This window comes from Mastacembelus armatus, chromosome 6 (genome assembly GCF_900324485.2).
Source record: "Mastacembelus armatus chromosome 6, fMasArm1.2, whole genome shotgun sequence".
NCBI classification, from domain to species: domain Eukaryota; kingdom Metazoa; phylum Chordata; class Actinopteri; order Synbranchiformes; family Mastacembelidae; genus Mastacembelus; species Mastacembelus armatus.
In genome coordinates this window covers 5,498,438-5,512,154 of record NC_046638.1, presented here as the reverse complement: position 1 = coordinate 5,512,154, position 13,717 = coordinate 5,498,438, and the positions used below count along the sequence as shown (strand labels likewise).

Genomic DNA, 13,717 nt, shown 5'->3' with positions numbered 1-13,717 from the left:
ACACTTCACATATTTAACAACACACATTTTCTGAGCCATTGAACATTATAACTTTCTTTTTCTCTGCTTAGCAGCACTCCATCTCATCAGCAGCTCTGCTCTATGGGTTTTTAAAAGCTGCTAAGACAAAGCTACCCTACCTCAATATTGATTCTTAAGGTGTCAGAGGAGAGAGCCTTTTCAGATACTTGGTCATGGCAAGACAATATAGAGATAGTTAATGTCATTTTGTTTCCTTGAGAAAATGGAGGGATCTTTTCAGATGTCTTGAAAGAAAAAAAGACAGAACAGACACTGAATTCCCTCTTACTGATGGCACACCTCTGAAGGCATCTGGTATTGTGCAACACCCCAAGGACAAAACTGTCAATGTTTCCAAACCTGGGCAGCTTCTGCTCTGAAAGCAGTTCTAAAGGCAATTATGTGCTCTTGAACCCCATCTACATAATAAAATGTGTGTCAGGAAACATGGTTGCTGCTGTTGAATGATTCATTAACGTTCATTAACAGAGTCAACATTGAGGCAGTATGCATGCCAGTTGTATCCACACCCATGTAAAAATGTTTGGGAGTTGCAACTTAATTACAGAGAAATGTCCTTATTAAATCCTGTTATATACTTATAAGTGATTCAAGTAGCAAAAATAGCATCTTGTATGTAAAGAATTGCTGATTATTTTGTTGTTTTAATAAATGGTTAAATGTACTGTCATTGGTTTGGTTTTGGGCTGTTGAGAATCATATAGTAATAGTGTGTTATTTTATAGACTCATTGATTCATTTAGTAATGAATTCATCTAAAAATAACTGATGGATCTATTTGTAATTAAAATAATTCTGTAATTCAATAATTCAGTGTTGCAAAATCCTGTTATGAAATGGAAATGAATGCTTTTTTTTTCTTGTTTGTATAGAATCCTCTAGTGACTCTAACCAGTTAGTACACATAAGAGCAGCTCAGAGAAAATTTGTGAAAAGTAGCTGTATTTTGGACAGCTTGACCCAAGAAAAGACATGCAGTGTCCCTTTCTGGTAGCATCAACAAACATAATGGTATGTGGCAGCTAGACTTGTTATGTTATTGAACTCTATGATGTGGTGACCTCTAAGCAGCCAGCATCAGCTGGTCCCACAAGTGTGTTTTTGTGCATGTTTTTATTTAGGGGTATATGACCTCAGGCTGAGCTCTCACTTGTTTTAGTTTTTTTTCCTGTTGCAAGCCTGTAGCGATGATGGAGCCTCCTGAAGTTGACATGTGTGTACTGCAATTTAAATTTAAGGTGTTTGTGTGTACATAACAGGCAGCAGCAGGGAACATCATCAACATGTTGTGGCAGCTGATGGAAAATGGTTTGGAGGAGCTAAAACTTTTACAGACAGTCCTGGTCCTGCTAACCACCAACACAGTCGTACATGATGAAGTACTTTCCAAGGTACATACACACAGATAAAGATCTTTATTTATTAAACCCAACATTTCAGCCTGAGTCCAGTCTATGTAACAGTGTAACACAGTGCTGATTAATATGAAATACTAAGACCGTCCCTCTCTGGTTAGACTATTACAACATCTATATCTACAGTTGCTGCATACACTTTTATGTTTTGTCCTTCTCCAGGCCATTGTCCTGTGTTTCCGTCTTCACTTCACCAAGGACAACATCACAAACAACACAGCAGCTGCCACAGTGAGGCAGGTTGTCACTGTGGTGTTTGAGAGGATGGTGGCTGAGGATGAACGTTTCAAAGGTCAGAGGGTGTTGGTGAAATTGGGAGTCACTGTAATGATAGTGTTAAAACATTAATAGGGTGCTGTTTATGACATTGTGCACTGATAGTTAAGTGTCTGTATAGAAAGTACAGAGTAATGTACAGGTTATATATAAGATCCATGGGGAGTCAAGTTCAAACTGAAGGATTAAAGTCAAGGGTGTTAAGTTGTTACTGCCAAAACCAAAGTCCAACAACAGCTTAGTCGTTCTCTTTAAGGAACATGAAGATTTTTTTCCTCCCAGCTTGTATTGTGTTTCACTAGTTTTAGCCGTCCTCTCTATCAGTTATAACATTTCCTCATCAGCTTAACTTCTGGACATTTTTCAGAATTTTTATTATAAGCCAAGAGCAACCAACACCAGTAATCAGATACTGATCATTAAAATTGATAAGTAACATCCTTAATGAGAATACTTAGCCTGTTGAATAACCTATTTTCCAAAATATACATTTGTATTTACCCCACAGGCATTGTGGAACATCCTCCTCCTGTCCATGGAAACACCAACAGGCGGTCTGTTAGCACTCTGAGGCCCAGTGCGAAAGATGCTTACATGCTATTCCAGGTATGACCACCAGGGGACAGCAGCCATCTAGACAGTGTTTGGGTGACACTCAAGTGGCAAATTTGGCTCATAAGCTAATCACTTGTGGAACAGAGACAGATATCAAAATAGTCCCCACAGAAGGCAGTTACTGATTTTACTAACCTCTCAAATCTGAGTTTGTTTACAATATATTTGTAATTGTTTTCATTTCTGCTATTACTGATTCAAAAGGTTCCTTGTCATACCTCACCAATGATGCTTGCCCTCCCAGCATAGCTCAGTGACTGTACTGTTTCACTGTGATGTGAGTATGACATAAAACTCCATTGTTTTAAGTCCTGCTGTGCACCTTCCTGCAGGATTTGTGCCAACTGGTGAATGCTGATGCCCCCTACTGGCTGGTTGGCATGACTGAGATGACACGCACTTTTGGCCTAGAGCTTTTGGAGTCCGTTCTTAATGATTTTCCTGGGGTATTCTTACAGGTACATTCAGCCTTACATTTCACAGATAACAGTTATTAAGTGAGACTACAGATAGAAACTGAAGAAAATAAATCCAGGACTGCACACACAAGAAAAAAATAACCTAAAAAAATGGCATCACTGATTTTATGTGTCTGTTCTTGATTTGGTTGTGTCAAGGTCTAGTACGGTTAGAATGATCTTAATGTCAGATTCAGTTCAGTGCGAATACTTTTTACAGTACTTAGTCTTGGTATTACCACTTGAGGTTGTTTGGCTTGATCCCACCCCCCACTAACACTCTGTTTTTCTACCCAGCACCAGGAGTTTAGTTTCCTGTTGAAAGAACGGGTCTGCCCCCTCGTCATCAAGCTCTTCTCCCCTAACATCAAGTTCCGCCAGGGCAGCAGTAGTGCTGCTTCACCAGCACCTGTGGAGAAACCTTACTTTCCCATCTGCATGAGGCTGCTGCGTGTAGTCTCAGTCCTCATCAAGCACTTCTATAGCTTACTGGTAAGGAACCAATCTTCAGTGACGGTCTACTGACCAGAACTGTTGTCTGATAGATGATTTATGAGTGCAGGAGTTTCTTGAACATGCAGAGAATACATTATGGTCTGATTAACCTTGGATTAGTGTACTAGCAGTAATGTCTTAGTTTTGCTCCAGGCACTTTAATGAGCTTAGCTACTCACTTGTGAGTAATTAAGCATTGTAGTAACTTTTATTTACTGATATTAGATCATTCTTTAAAACACATTTTTTTCTTGTTCATATCTGTCAAGAAATTAGTTTATCCACACAGTAGATTCATCAAAGCATAAAGGGATTTTGTGGATTTTTACAGTTAAAGGACAATCTCCTTGTGTTTGGTAGTTCAAACATCTGTCACTGCCTGATATGTGTCTGCTTGTCCTGCAGGTGACTGAGTGTGAGATCTTCTTGTCTCTGCTGGTGAAATTTCTGGATGGGGAGAAGCCACAATGGCTGAGAGCAGTGGCTGTGGAATCAGTCCATAGGCTATGTGTTCAGCCACATTTATTACGGTAAGAAAAGGAGGGTTTAAAAAAAAAAAAAACAGCACACATTTTAGTTAATGCGTCTCAACACTTGAAACATTTTTCCTGTTGTCATGTTCTGCCACTACACTGAGTGAAAAAAGACTGGATGTGTTTTGATAATCTTTTTTTTTTATGGACTCCTTAGTGAGTAACCAGTACAATGTATCTGATCATGATAGGCCAGTGTTTCTTTAATTGCTGATTGTCTGCTGCTGGATACAACAGAGATCTAATTTTACAAAACATACCACTCTACCCGACAGTGAGCTAAATCTGACAACGCAGAACTGAACCTGAGTCAAGCAGAGATTGAGAAGTCCTGAAAGTGTGTTTTTTTTTTTTTTTTACTATATTGTTCTGTGGACTGTGACCTTTAAATTTGCTGTTTTCCTTTTTCAGTTCATTCTGCCAGTCATACGACATGAAGCAGCACTCGACTAAAGTATTCAGAGATATTGTAAACGCTTTGGGCTCCTTCATCCAGTCCCTCTTCATTGTCCCCAATGCAGGCAACAGCGCTGCTGTCAGTCCACCTACCGGTCAGTTAACGCTGATTTTAATCTGATTTGTCATTTTTAATTAATAAAGTCTACATTTTGAGCTCTATAGCACTATTGTACACTAATTAGTGTGTAAGGCCTCTCTCAGCTCAAGAAACCTCACTGTTCTCTGATTTTATTTTTAGGAGGCTTAGGTTCAGGGGCCCAGGGTGCAGCACAGGGTGGCCCAGGGACAGGAGGGGTCAGTGGCAACCTGACCACACAGGCTGCATTTGAATACCGAGGTACCTGGATCCCCCTCATGACTGTTAGTGTACAGGGAAGTGCCAAGGCCACCTAGTAAGTACAGTCACTACACAAACTTAAATAGGTCACGTGTCTGACTCCCTTTATCCATGTTTTATGTAAATAAATACTTCATTCATGTAGCACACCCAGAGGAGAAGTGAACACTGGAGGAGTTGATCACAGCAAGCAAGACTTAACGCTATTGTCATTAGTTCTTAATATTTCACACGAAAGGAAGGTTTTAAGAGGCACAGAATTACATTTCCCTTCCTAAAACCTTCCTTTCTGAGAGTGATTAAGGGTTTTTGATGTCGCTGAAGTTCTTTTTGGTAGCTACATGAAAGCTACATTAAGCAAATTTTTCCTATTATGACGAGTCATTTTAATGCATTTAGTGCCTTAAACACTAAGTTTGGTAAGAACAACGGCTGCTGTTTTATGTCAGACAAACAAAGCTACATGGTACAGTGCATTGTGTTGCACTTCTGTTTTGTATCCTCACAGAACTGACATAAACTGTCTGTGGTACATGTCAGTGTTTGAAGAGACATTAGTGCATATGCACAGTTAATTTCCTCTGTGCCTCTTTTATCCTCCAGTCTAGAGATGCTGGACAAGGTGGAGCCGCCATCTATCCCAGAGGGCTATGCCATGTCTGTAGCCTTCAGTGCCCTGCTGGACCTGGTTAGGGGCATTACCTCTATGATTGAAAGAGAACTGGCCATTGAGGAGGAGGCAGCTGCTGAGTTCAGGGAGACCCACCCCGACCAGGAGTGGCAGCTACAACCTGGTAAGAATAGGAACATTGTAAAGAAGTAGAACAGCAAACTTACATATTGCAGTGGAGTGTTCAGAGGATTCTGTAGGATTATTAATTAACAGTAATTATTGTCATAATTATAACATACAATAGGTGTCCTAAAGAAATAACATCAGGGGAAAACACATGAGCATCTATGTAAATTAAACATTGTGTTTTACTGCATGATTGCCAACCTTTTTGGGATTTTGAGTGGTATTACTTTAGTGACACCTGGTGGTCAGTATTGTGCCTGTACTGTACATCTTTATTTATTCAACAAGATTTTTTTTTAATGGAGGCATGTTTTGTTTCTTTTTTCAATTGATACTGTCTGAGTTGAAGTAAAATAATTCAGAATCAATTTGCGAATGCCTTGTTTTTCTGTTCAGAGGCCCACCTGGTGTGGGAGGAGATGGTTAGTGCCTGCTGGTGTGGTCTATTGGCTGCTCTGTCTCTGCTTCTGGATGCTAGGTAAATGGACTCTTACCTTTTTATTTTTGACTGGCAAACTTTGGAAGTCAAGCAATAGAGAATTAATTGTTCATAGAAAACCTAATATTGATCTTGATCCATACTAATGTCTAATTTGTCCTATATACTTGTCACAGTTGAAAACAACATTTTAAATTTGTACAAATTAATTTTGTGTTACACTATTTCAAAATGTCAACAGCTGACAGGAGTTAACAGGTTTCTAGCAATGCAACTCAAATGAATTGGTCATGTATTTCAGCACTGATGAGACAGCCACTGAGAGCATCCTTAAGGCAGAGCTGACTATGGCTTCGCTATGTGGTCGTCTGGGCCTGGTAACGCCTCGGGATGCCTTCATCACAGCCATCTGTAAGGCGTCTCTGCCACCTCACTATGCCCTGACTGTTCTCAGCAGCAATGCCGCCACCCTCTCCAGCAAAGGTACTTTGCACAAATGTTCCTTTTAAAACCTACCTAGAAAAGATATTTGTATGCATTGCTTTAGACCCATATTCCACAAACTCAGGACCTGTTCACGCTGTGTGTGAAAGCTCGGCATGTTCGCCAACACTAGAAGCTGGTGATGCAGGTGCCTGCACCACCTCTCTCTTACGTTGACCTATACCTCTTGTAGCCTTTGCACGATGAGGCATCTTGTGCAACAAAAACGGTTGGTTGATGGGAACTTGGAGGTGTTGTTTGGTTGTCAGGTGTTAAACGGGCCCATTGGGAATGGATCATGAGTCAAAATGAATGAATGAATGGCAGAGAGCGGCAGTGATATTTTGCCTCATGACTCACTCCTGACCTGATGCCATCCACGCTGTTGCCGATTAACTTCTGTCCTATTCCCATTTCACTCCCGTGCTTCCCGACCCATTCCCACTCTATTTGCACTCTCTAGAGGTCGTGAGATGTTTTTGAGCTGCTTCAAAGATAGTCTGTCCCGACCATTCCTCTCTTGTCGATTGAAGCTGCCCCATTCCCGCTCGAAGCCGCCCCGTTCCTGTTTAGATCCCGACCAAAGCCTCTTCATTCCTGTCCTCTTGGAAGCATCCAAAATTTTGAGGTCAGGAGTAGAGCGGGGGTCTGTGGAATGTGGTTCTTAGAAATGTTGTTACCTGGATTTCTTTAAACAAGACTCCATCTATACACACTCTTCCATCCTAGCTAAAAATACAAATCATTTGGAGCCATGTTTGGCATGCAAGTTTGTATTCCGTCTTTAATGTTTGACATCCAGTATATAACACTACCACACAGTCTCCCTTTCCAACCCTGAATATTGCCTCTGGTCATGTATGTTTATATTGAATTAATGAGCTCTATCCCATATGGGCAGCACGCCTTCTGCTAAACTGAGCTTAATATGTAACCTGTTGGCACTCTGGCCTACTCTTACTGTATTAATCCATAACATTTTACTGTGGTTTCTAATTAGGAACACCAAATATAGTCTGTCTGGGGAATGTAAATGTACACACACACACAGACACACACACACACACACACACAGACACACACACACACACAGCTGCTCTCAAACCAATTGCTCATTCTTTATTAGCATATTAGCTTGTACAAAAAAAAACCCAGCAAATTGGGTCTCAAATCACAGTGGATGTTTGCCTCTGAGTTAATTAAGAAAGCTTTTGTTGCATGTCGTGCACTTGTTAAAAAACAAAATGCTGTTTGTGTGTATTACTGATTCTCATCAAAAAACTGACTACTGCATGTGTGGATGGGTGTTTGCATGTCTGTGTGTCCACAGCATACTCGATCCAGGGCCAGAGCGTGCAGATTATCAGTCCCTCTAGTGAATCTCATCAGCAGGTGGTGGCAGTGGGGCAGCCACTCACTGCCCAACCCCAAGGCACTGTGGTGGTAAGGAAGCACATGCATACACAATTATGAATAGGCTGTGGTTACACTTGACATTTAATGATTTAATTCATGCAGCAGTTTTATAAAAATGAGGCAGAGAAATATTTGTTGTAATGAAGATTGTTTGCACAAATAGAAATTTTCTGGAAAGGAGAGAATGGCTGCAAAAAGAAAGGCTGTATTTTGTTTCAGTCATTCTATTCATAAAGCATCAGTGCCACTTTTATCTTTCTAAAGTTTTTAGACACAGATAAACTGAAATGCTTAGTAAATCAGTTTGTTTACTAGGCTACTCTGCAATGCTCCCATTACAATAACACCTACATTGAAACAGATACGCTTACTCTAACAAGGAACTGCTAAGATAAGGGACAACTATAATCAACATGGGCAGGTCAGACAAGCCTGTGCATATTAAATTCTCCTTGAGGGCACTAGTCTCAAACACATGGGTAGTGACCTTTACCCTGAAATCATTAAGGTGTAATTTTCCCTCTTGTAATAGCCATGTTAACATATTGTTTTTGTCTAGTTTCAGCTCTCACCGTACTGTACGCATGTACTTTACCAATTTATTTTTGTTATCATGGTCATATGACCATGACCATTAGACTTCATGCTACTAATAGTTTATAATTTTCAATATCAAATAGAAAACTTGAGATTTTCTTACAGTTTCAAATTGTTGTGAAATTCAAATTTCAAATGTTATTATTTGCTATGAAGAAATGAGCCTAATGTGCAAAATGCCTGATGATGTGCATTAAAATGTACTATAATATAACTGTCTGTCCCTTGGTCAGCTGACTGCCAAGAACATCCAGTGTATGCGAACCTTGTTGAACCTGGCCCACTGCCATGGGGCTGTGCTTGGTACTTCCTGGCAGCTGGTACTAGCTACACTGCAGGTACTACTACACCTGGTGTGTGTTGTTACCACAAGTAACAGCACACACAAATGCACAGATCTTTATCTTTAAAATTAGACCAGGAAAATTCAATATTTCATGTTCTGTATCCATGCAAAATTACATTTATACAAGAATCGTCTGTGGGGGAAAATTACCTGCTAAAAATAATCTTTAGGAACATAGGAAAATGTTTTTACTTTACAGTTTTTTATGTTGACAAGAGTGTATGTCGAGTCTAAATTTAATATATTTTTTACATCTCCTTTAGAGTGAATAATTTCATTATCTGCCAGTATGTCAGTGCATATTTCATGACTTTCAGTTGATGTAAATGTAGTTTGTCTTATTTTCAGTTCCTTTAGCTTTTTACTTTTCTCTCCCAGCACTTAGTGTGGATCCTGGGGCTGAAGCCAGGGGTGGGTGGTGCCCTGAAGCCTGGGCGGGCTGTGGAGGGACCCAGCACAGTGAGATTTTTATTTATTTATGTGTTTTTTTTATTTTACTTTACTAATACCTTTGTTGATTATAGATTGGCTGTGTTTATGTCTCTGACATGAACAGGTGCTGACCACAGCAGTGATGACAGACCTGCCTGTCATCTCCAACATTTTGTCCAGGCTATTTGAGAGCTCCCAGTAAGGACCAGTTCTTCATCTGTAAAAATAAAATACAAACTCCATTTAATGAACATATGCATTTCAAATGTTTCTGCTATGGTTGGTTGTTTTCATAAATATTAATTGGACTGACCAGAAAAATAATCATATGTAATATGCAGTGTGTATTTTTTGTGTGATCTAGGTACCTGGATGATGTGTCTCTGCATCACCTAATCAATGCGCTTTGTTCCCTCTCCCTCGAGGCCATGGAAATGGCTTATGGAAACAACAAAGTAAAGACTCGCTGTATTGTGGTGCTTTAATGTGAAATTTGGTTCACTGCAGTTTTTAAAATTTAGTAATTTTCCTTTTGTAAAAATGTCAGAATACATCTTTGAAAACATACATTCACCAGTAACATTATTTATGTAGCAGTTTGACAGCAAGTATATAAAATACACTTTTGTAAAAGGATGTTAGTCATCCTTTTACAAAAGTGTAAAAAGTGTAAAAACAGTAAAAAGTGTAAAACCACTTGCTGTACTGCAGTCCTGCAATGCTGGACTCAAAGCAGCATTTCTGAGAGCCACATAAAGTCAAAGTCAAAAAGCAGAGTATTTACCTGCAGCTTTTATTTTCCTCTCTTGCTTTCAGGAGCCATCTCTTTTTGCGGTGGCCAAGCTCCTGGAGACTGGCCTTGTCAACATGGATCGTATAGAGATCCTGTGGAGACCTCTGACTGGTCACTTACTGGAGGTAACATTTGCTTAGAGCTACATCCTTTGGGGTGCAGATAAAAACCTCTGTTCTAAAAACTTTTCATAACACAATAGTATAGTGTGAGGTAGTATAATTGTGTCAGCTAAAGTTGCATATTAATGTCATTGCTAAAAAGTTTATTTTACTGGTGAGTGTTTGGTCTGAAAATGGGTGCTAGAGAGAATTAAATTTGGTTAATCAAGACATTTTTCAATGCTGATGATCTCTTTAGAAACCTCACTGAAAAGTTGATACCAGTCTTTTAAAATAATGAATGAATAAAGCTTAAAGAGTGTCAAAATAATCACCAACATTAGCTAGACCCTTGTAGTTACTTTACTCAGTACCAGGTCTAATAATATCACTTTTCTCTATGGAATCTGGAAAACTAAAAACTATAGAAAAGTTGAACGTTTTTAATTAGTATAATGTTTTTTAACTAAAGTCACAGTGATATTTTAATCATTTCTATTAAATAGCACTATATGAAAAAAATTCTCAGCTGTTTCACCATTTTTACTGCCCTGGCCCGTGCATTAATTACAGTTCTAGAGTTTTATTATGCTTTATCTCTAAAGGTTTTCTTCAAAATGTTCTTTGTCTATCTCCCCTCTTTTTTGCACTCCTGTCTGTTTTGCAGAAGGTAAGTTCAGAATTCCTCTTCCATAATCATTGGCTTTTTCTTTTTCTCTTTTTTTTCTTTAGTTGTTTTTTTTTTTTTTTTTTTTTTTTTTTTTAGAGCTGTTCCTGCTCCTTCTGTCTGGCATAAATATGTTGGGGTTGAGAGGTTGCTTTGTCAGAGTGTGTCCAGTGTCTTTTTGCTGCTACCAGTGTTTGATCTTACTGTCTTTTGCGCAATCTGCAGATCTCTCTGATTTATCACAAAGTAGAATCTAAAGCTACACCTGCAAAGCATACTTGATGCTTAGACAGAATGTTGCTTATCTTTCTTTGAAGTTTAAATTCAGTGCTTTTATGATTTTACAGGAAAAAAGATGTTGTGATCATCATTATTATGCTTTTCTTCCAAATGTATAAGACTATAAGGATTAAGAGAAAGATAAAGATTAATCATTATGCAACCCCATGGGAGCCAAATTAATAAATGGATACATGGAGGGGTACACCTACAGTACACCTTTGTGCCTGTAAGCATAAAGGCAAAGTTTTATAACGTTTTGAAGCATGGCTGCCATAAAAGAAAAAAGGACATTCTATAGACTTTCCTATAGGCTAAATATAAATAATTTAACAGGAGTTTATTTTTAGCAGTTTCACAGAAGTGTACAAGTAAGTGTACTTGGCCTGTCTGTGCGTATCTAAACTAGCTTTTATGATTATACTGTGCGTCACAGCATATTCTATTATCACAGGGGATCCCAATCTCTGTCACAGTCTGTGGTTTATTTCACCCAATTGTTTCACACCCACCCACTGTGACCACTGCTGGGAAACGCTGTTGGTGTACACTGTACAGTCTCTGCATCAGCTCTGTTATTGCATGTGTCTGCACTTGTGTTTATATGTGTTGTGTCCATTAGGTCTGCCAGCACCCAAACTCCAGGATGAGAGAATGGGGGGCTGAGGCATTGACAGCACTCATCAAAGCTGGCCTGGCCTATAAACACGACCCTCCACTAGCCCAAAATCAAGTATGTGGCTACTTCTTGGTTCCTTGTCCTTCTTACATATCATCATAGGGACACAAGTATTTTATTAGATAGATGGATATTGTTTGTGCTTTCTGGGTATAACACATTAATAATTGTTGTTTGTAAGGTTGACATTTGAGAAGTAGTCAAGAGTATGTGCCAAATGTCAAAAGGAACTTCTGTTCTTCACATTTTAAGCAAAGAGACGGTCTCACTCACAGTCTGTGACCTTCTCTTTGGTGAGACAGATAAAGAGAGTGACTCAGAGAACAGTGTGGAGGCTCATAGCAATGCAGACCAAGACAGATGCTTTCAGTGTACCAGTGAGCCTCAAGCATCTTCATTCATTATGTTTCTCCACTCATTTATGCAGGGTTTTCCTTTAGTTTACCTGCATGTCACCAGTGTTGATCAGACAATTGAGGTTTTGCAAGTAACCTGCTGTTTGTTTCCATCAGAACAAGCTGAAAAAGACTATTTTTAACAACTTTACAGGAGAAGTCTACCAACATGAGTTTACATTACACTACTTTAATATAGATGTAATAAATTAGTTAAAAATCATTTTTTGTTGTATTCACAGCATTCAACTGTAAATTTCATATGGATTAATTGTGGATGTGTACTATATAAAGTATGTGCATATGTATTAAGTATTTTAATACATTCATTGACAAAGTAAATATTCAGTCTTTGCCAATAGTTGTCTCAGTTAATAAATCAGTGTCTATCTCCCTTTTATTTAATTTTTTAAATCCCCAAGCGACTGCAGCTTCTATTGTTGAACCCCCTGAAGGAGTTGTCCAACGTGCTTCATGCAGACATCCGCCAGAAACAGCTGGAGAGTGTCCTGCAGATCCTACAGAGCCAGGGCGACAGCCTGGGACCTGGCTGGCCCCTTGTCTTGGGTGTCATAGGAGCTATCCGCAATGACCAAGGGTAGGAGTCTGATGTTGAAATCAAATGTTTTACTTCACTTCATACAGTTACGCTGCCAATAATTCAGGAATCTAAACTCAACCAAAGTGTGCCATGTGTTGTTTGTCTTCAGCGAGTCATTGATCCGAACAGCCTTCCAGTGCCTGCAGTTGGTGGTGACAGACTTCCTGCCCACAATGCCTTGCACGTGCCTACAGATTGTAGTGGATGTAGCTGGTAGCTTTGGCCTTCAGAATCAGGAACTCAACATCAGCCTCACGTCCATCGGCCTACTGGTGAGACAACAGATGCTTTGTGTTGTAGCATTCATTTCTAATGGTAGCACTTAAACAGCAGCTAGTGCTCTAATAGAATATGTGAAGCATAGATGCTCAGCAAAAACATTTGATGCACAAGACTGCTGGGATTTTCAGTGGCCACTAGTAGAATATATTAACAAGTCTGACTGAATGTACATAAGACGGAAGGTGACGCATGCTGCCCATACAATATTCTTGAAATTTGACATTTGTAAGAGAGAGGCAGGGTGGACACTTTTCCAATCGTTTTAAAGCTGAAACAGTATGTTTAATACGATTAAACAATTATAATATCACTTAATTCTGGGGTTTGCATTATTTTATCTAATTTAACAGCACTTAGCTACTCTACTGACGTTTCACAGACACTTTGTACATTATTCAGGACATGCAAAACCTGATATTGATCTGTGGTTTGCAGGATTATTTCTCTTGGAGTAAAGCAGTTCCTGTGAGATTACTTTATAGTAATAGGATAACACACATTGTGTTAACTCATTCTGTAAATTCATTTTGTAAATAAGAAAAGTATACATACTGTTTTTTTTTGTTTGTTTTTTTTTTTTATTTCACTGCACCTTACTTTATTTTATTTTATCTATGCTGCTTATTTAGGACACTTAATATATATTATATGTTACTTGTTATGTCTATGCTCTATGCTCTATGTATGCACCATCTCACCAAAACAAATTCCTTATAATGTGAACCCCTCACTTATTTGGCAATAAACCTATTTCTGATTCTGACAAAAGCACTACAAG

General features: G+C 39.0%; 1 protein-coding gene across 6 annotated transcripts in view; it reads left to right on the top strand.

Annotated features, from left to right (window-relative positions):
* Window positions 1–13,717, top strand: part of mon2 (MON2 homolog, regulator of endosome-to-Golgi trafficking) — a 31,233-nt gene that overhangs the window by 8,681 nt on the left and 8,835 nt on the right. For 3 of the 6 annotated variants that reach the window (XM_026310941.1, XM_026310942.1, XM_026310939.1), the window contains exons 4-24: window positions 1,302–1,433; window positions 1,620–1,749; window positions 2,242–2,339; window positions 2,681–2,806; window positions 3,104–3,298; window positions 3,707–3,831; window positions 4,246–4,385; window positions 4,532–4,685; window positions 5,234–5,424; window positions 5,826–5,907; window positions 6,170–6,351; window positions 7,682–7,794; window positions 8,598–8,702; window positions 9,089–9,169; window positions 9,267–9,340; window positions 9,507–9,597; window positions 9,959–10,060; window positions 10,704–10,706; window positions 11,605–11,715; window positions 12,479–12,654; window positions 12,767–12,929. In XM_026310941.1, the coding sequence (XP_026166726.1) occupies window positions 1,302–1,433; window positions 1,620–1,749; window positions 2,242–2,339; window positions 2,681–2,806; window positions 3,104–3,298; window positions 3,707–3,831; window positions 4,246–4,385; window positions 4,532–4,685; window positions 5,234–5,424; window positions 5,826–5,907; window positions 6,170–6,351; window positions 7,682–7,794; window positions 8,598–8,702; window positions 9,089–9,169; window positions 9,267–9,340; window positions 9,507–9,597; window positions 9,959–10,060; window positions 10,704–10,706; window positions 11,605–11,715; window positions 12,479–12,654; window positions 12,767–12,929 (2,574 nt within the window). The remainder of the gene's footprint in view (window positions 1–1,301; window positions 1,434–1,619; window positions 1,750–2,241; window positions 2,340–2,680; window positions 2,807–3,103; window positions 3,299–3,706; window positions 3,832–4,245; window positions 4,386–4,531; window positions 4,686–5,233; window positions 5,425–5,825; window positions 5,908–6,169; window positions 6,352–7,681; window positions 7,795–8,597; window positions 8,703–9,088; window positions 9,170–9,266; window positions 9,341–9,506; window positions 9,598–9,958; window positions 10,061–10,703; window positions 10,707–11,604; window positions 11,716–12,478; window positions 12,655–12,766; window positions 12,930–13,717) is intronic. The other 3 variants (XM_026310944.1, XM_026310943.1, XM_026310940.1) reach the window with 1 other exon arrangement.